Source organism: Anneissia japonica, unplaced genomic scaffold (assembly GCF_011630105.1).
Source record: "Anneissia japonica isolate Jap-2015-1 unplaced genomic scaffold, ASM1163010v1 scaffold5330_len1712360_cov203, whole genome shotgun sequence".
Classification (NCBI taxonomy): Eukaryota; Metazoa; Echinodermata; class Crinoidea; order Comatulida; family Comatulidae; genus Anneissia; species Anneissia japonica.
This window is the reverse complement of record NW_022711894.1, coordinates 680,910-686,480: the sequence shown is the minus strand read 5'-3', so window position 1 is coordinate 686,480 and position 5,571 is coordinate 680,910. Positions and strand designations below refer to the sequence as shown.

The 5,571-nt window shown below is 34.7% G+C and overlaps 1 protein-coding gene across 1 annotated transcript in view; it reads right to left on the bottom strand.

Annotated features, from left to right (window-relative positions):
- Positions 1-175: 175 nt before the first annotated feature.
- The window catches only part of LOC117107623, a 13,207-nt gene continuing 7,811 nt past the window's right edge, over positions 176-5,571 (bottom strand). The window contains exons 2-5 of the mRNA XM_033249332.1: positions 1,862-2,606; positions 1,348-1,503; positions 628-675; positions 176-372 (exon numbers count right to left, since the gene is read on the bottom strand). Coding sequence (XP_033105223.1) covers positions 176-372; positions 628-675; positions 1,348-1,503; positions 1,862-2,033 — 573 coding nt within the window. The 5' untranslated portion in view covers positions 2,034-2,606. The remainder of the gene's footprint in view (positions 373-627; positions 676-1,347; positions 1,504-1,861; positions 2,607-5,571) is intronic.

Genomic DNA, 5,571 nt, shown 5'->3' with positions numbered 1-5,571 from the left:
CTGGGGATTCTAGCAGGGATGTAGTTATGGTGGGCGGGGACACCCATCCTTGAAGTTTTCCACCCAGTCTGAAACTAATTTCATGGCCCTCCAACCAACGTTATTAACCCACTTTTCCATCCGTTTACTAATGTTATCACCCACCCATCCTTAAAATGTCTTATCTCAACCACCCTTAATTTTCTACAGCTACAACATAGGTATGTAATATCGAGAAAGAAGTTATACCCATCATGAATAAAACCCAGCACTTACATCTTTTGATAGGAGTTTGTTCTGCATCTGAAACAGCACCTTTATCGGCTATATTAATGATGTCTGCTTCGGGTCTTAAAGTAGTAGGCATACTAGCATCATCATTGTAGCTTTCATCTTTAAAAAATTTGAAAATAAAATGGGACAATGAGTACACAACGTAAGTAGAATTATCCCACCTACCTTTTTAGCTGCACTATTACTATCAAATTTCCTGTACAGTAATAATAAAATTTGTATTTTTCTGTATTCATTTGTTTTTGTTTTTTTTTAATTGGACAGTAAATTCATCATGTGAACAGTGTAAATTCAAGATTTAATTCAATCATGAAATCCTATTAAGTTCTCTATTTTTAAATAACTTTAAAATAACACTTTCCAGCCTCCGTTTACTAGGCGTTGATGTATCGGACAGAGCACCTGAGAAAAAGGCAAATAGTGGTGTAGAGTACATAATAATTTGTTGTAATTGAATTTTTATAATGTCATTAAACATCAGGGATTTTAGCGATATTATACAGAAATAAAGACTGATCAAAAATGAATTACAGTAAACCTAATAACTAACAACACTGTATCTCATTTTAATTTATTTTTTGGAATGAAATGTTTTATTAAAAAATAACTAAATAAATGGTGAATTTAAATGTCAGATGGATTACCACAACTTTGTATTTTAAACTTTTTTATTTGGATGTTTACTGCCTTTATGTTGTTTCCCCTGATCCTTTTATTATTGAATTTATATGTTGTTATATTGTTATTGTAGGCCTGTTATTACTTTTATTATTATTATTATTATTATTACTATTAATGTTTTTCGAATCTTTATTTCTATGACATAAACTGCTGTAGCCTCATTTTGTGTGTATTTTTAAGATTTATTTATTTATTTGGTTTATTGCCGTTTCGACTTATTGCCGTTTTGGTCCATGCCATTCTGCTGAAAATGTTTTACAGTTTTGGTTTCTTTGCCGTTTAGGTCATTGCCCTTTGGACTTATTGCCGTTTTGGTTTATTGCGTTTATTTATTATTAGGGTTAGAGTGCCATTTGGAGTTCCATTTATACAGTAATGAAGGTTATTCCTTACCATCGAAACATATTGCACACCTCACGTCTACACCATAACCTTCTTCTATAACACTTGGACCTTCACCTAAGCATGGTGGTATAATATGGACAGGCCTTCTGTATTCAAAACGCTTGTGTGAACCACATTCCTTCGTGCACACCACACATATGGGTCCTAATTAATAAAGAAAAGGATTTTATTGAAGTTATTATTACATATTCACAAATTCATTATAATGATTTGATCAATCTGACTTCAGCTTCATATTATTTCTTCTAAAAGTATAAATAAATGATGAATTTTGAAAATTACTGTAGGAGGACAAGGGCAGGTAATCAAGATATTATGCTAGCCTTACTTAGCCTAATTATAATTCTAAACAATTTATTGTATAATAAATTCTGTTAAGAGGTATATAGTAACAAAAACAAATGACATATGCGGCCCTAGGCACCCTACCTAGGCCTAGGCCTTGTTTGTACAAGCATGGTACTAGCTAGGGGGCATGGGCTAAGCCTTACGGGCAGCCTACCTGATATTTCAGCCAAGGACTGTTGTTGAATAATTGCAAAAGCATCAGCAGTTGTGCTCTCAGTCTCACTGCTATAAAAGTTATCAAGGCTGGACGTTTCCGGCTGTCTAGGCCTAGGCCTAGAAGGAGGTAATGAGGATTCACCGAGAGTGCCTTCTATGGGATCCACCATTGGGCGTCCACTCAAGTTCTTGTGAACCCTCCAATAAAATTTCCAGGTCGGAGTCTACTCTCCAGATTTTGTGGCCTCATCTTCTCGTATACACTCTTTATACATCGATCTAAGGTTTTTTAATTTGTTACAAACGTGCTGAGCCGTCGTGTCATATCCCAGACCGTTTAAAAGTTTAGCTATAAGCTCAAAAACTCGATTTTTTTTTCTCCTTTTTTTGTCTTTGGCAAGATCTAAAAATTCTGGTTCAGACCAAATGTCAATTAGGTCGGACAACTCAGAGTCCGACCAAACATGTCTATTATTGGCCATTATAACAGATAACTGTTAAAATATCACCGTACTGATCAGTGAAAAACAAAAGGCCTGTGCGGGAAAACTAAAACAAAGTAGACAGCATGCGATGATCGAAATAAAAGTAAACAAACGTGTGCGAAAAGAATTATGGGAAAATATAACCCCTGACCTCATTGGAATTGCGTACGTCTGATTGGTTAATGATGGAAATGAGGTCAAATTGCTAACGGTTAGCGCTAACCGATTGGGCGTTCTCACGCAGGTGCTAACGGTTAGCTCCCGATCCGGATACTACGGCTCTCGTGAGAACCAGGCCTTTGAAATGGGATTGCGTTCCAAAGAATCCCCGGCAGTGGGACCTCTTGCAGTTTTATACTCTTTGATCGGAGTTACCTAACTTCTATACGATCTTTGGTTCAGTATTCCTACAGTATAGAGGCCTATTTTGAGTAGAGTAGGCTAGCCTCCATAGCCTATGGGTGCAGGTCAACTCGGCCACAAGTCAACTCGGCCACTGTCAACTCGTCCACAAGTCAACTCGGCCACAAGTTAACTCGGTCACAAGTCAACTCGGCCACAAAAAGTTTGGCTACAGTCAACTCGGCCACAAAAAGTTTGGCTACAGTCAACTCGGCCACAAGTCAACTCGGTCACAAGTCATTTACTGGTACAGTACTACATTGTACTAATTGTTATTATTATTGCTGTTATTATTGTTGCCATTGTTGTTATTATTGTTTTTATTATTATTATTGTTGTTTTTATTACTGTTAGTTTTAATATTAATTATTAGTCTTAGCATTAACATTATATATTGTTCAAATTTTTGCTGATATTATTATTATTACATATACAGTATATATAGTAAATATATTTATAGTACCATATAAATAATAAATAATTTTCGATTTTTTATTATTATTATTCATATTATTATTATTATTTATTAGTCTTAGTATTATAATTTTAATATTAGTAATTTAAAAAGTTGTTATTGGCGTTTTATTAGTATTTTTCTCATATTATTATTATTATTAATATTAATGTTGTTGTTATTATTGATATTATTACCCTATTATTACTAAGTAGGCCTAGTATTATAAGTATCATTATTATTATTACTAGTTAGTATTACTATTATTATAAAAATAAACATTATCTTTAATTTATTATTGTTATTATCACATTCAATATCGTTATTATCACTAATTAGTTATTAAAATTGATATTTAAATATCGTTATTATTACCATACTAGTATTATTACTATTTGTTAAAATAAATATTACTATTAATGTTGTTGTTGTTATTATCAGATTTATTATCGTCATAATGACTAATTAGTATATTATTAATGTAAATATTACTAATTTATTGTCGTTATTGTTGTTTAATATTATTGTTGAAGTAGAATGTTGTGAGTAAACAGAAGACGAACACATTAATAAATAACTCTTTTTAATTCATAGGCAAGAGCATTCAAATCTCTTTTGGTAGTGTGGTGGTCCTGTTTTACTAAAGGAAGTGGATATATTTATGTTGCCGTGAACAAATTAGTAAACGTTATATTTACATGCGCATGCGCAAAAACTTTTTCATCTGATGACGTAAGGAGCAGCGCACACTACATTCCTTCTTCTCTTCCTTTTCAGTGAAGCGATCCACCAGAAGTACTTAGATAATTAGTAAGGAAAATTTTTTCTAAACATTATTAATATTAATCCTATGAATAGGCCTATATAAGCCTGTACATTACCCAACAGGGAGTTACAAATTCCTGGTGTTACTAACTCACCAGGCTAGGCTTTCATTAAACGGGCAGTAACAAATTCCTGTGTAAGTAGGATAGGGTCATCTCATAGGCCTGTACAAAAAAGGTAGGGCCAGACCTAGGTTATCACAATGGAATTCGGCTTGAGTCGGGAGGCTGTTTCCATCCTAGGCCTAGACTACTACAACGTCACTGGCAGCGCACACCTACCCAGGCAGGACAGAACTAGGCCTAATTAGATAAGCGAAATTATTCGCGGGAATCGCGAATTTTTGCTCATAGCTTAGTCTTAACATCAATTTATTATTCTGTCTCTTATACACATCTAGATGTGTATAAGAGACAGGTTCTATGCCATTATCACAAAAATTCATTTTGGCTTGAGGACGAGTTTACAGCCTGTTTGTGAGCTTCGGTCACCAATGTTATTTAGATACTCTTTCCCAGTGGTGTGGTGATCATGATATGGCCTATAAACCTGTTAAAATGCCACACTCCTCAAATATCTTTTCTTTGAAACCGACCCGAGATACCTACCTTTAACCTTAATGGAACTGTCCTAGAGAATATTTCACACAAAGTTATTAGGAGTTACTATTCAGAATGATCTTAAGTGGAATTTGCACATTTCTGAAATCGTTTCACGGGCGTCAAAAAGGTTGTTTTCGCTTTTTCTTTTAAAGAAAGCAAATGCACCAACGTCTGATTTATTGCTTGTACTGTATATTCTAAGCTTTCAAACGCTCCACTCCACAAGCACTGACCACTGCTTTCGCACAACTCACCTAAATAGCTTTAATTAGCGTCCTCATAATATCTGCCGCAACTGTATGGGAAAAAAACATAAAGCGTCTGGCGATCATTTCGACTTGTAACTGGGTGTTTCTCCAAAAAGCACACAGGCATTACATAACTGGTCAAAGCTCCAAAGTGAAATGCATGTTGCAGTATACGAGGGCTGTCTCTTATACACATCTAGATGTGTATAAGAGACAGTCTAATATGTTACCAAATGGATTGTTTTAATAACGTGTTCGATGCAGCAAATTATGTTGCTCTGAGACATGATAAGGCTAATCTGAATAAAATGACCATCATTCTTTTGTTATGGTCCAATCGAATATATTATTTTACAAAGCATTTGATAGTGACTGCACTTGTTAACAAGCTAATTAATAATTGGGGTTAGAGCATCGATTATTCCCAACATCTGTAGTTACCTCTCCAACCGCACACAATACCAAATTGAATTGTTCAATTTCTCCACTTACTAACATCACTTGTGGTGTTCGTCAGGGGACGAAACTTGGTCCTGTGCTGTTTCTTAAAATAATAAATGATGCTGCGATTGGAGACTACAGACGTTGGAAATATGTTGATGATCTAACAATTGGAGATCATCAGGCTTCTTTATTACAATTTGACCCAAGCTCACAAACAGGCTGGAAACTCGCACAGCACTGTATTGAGA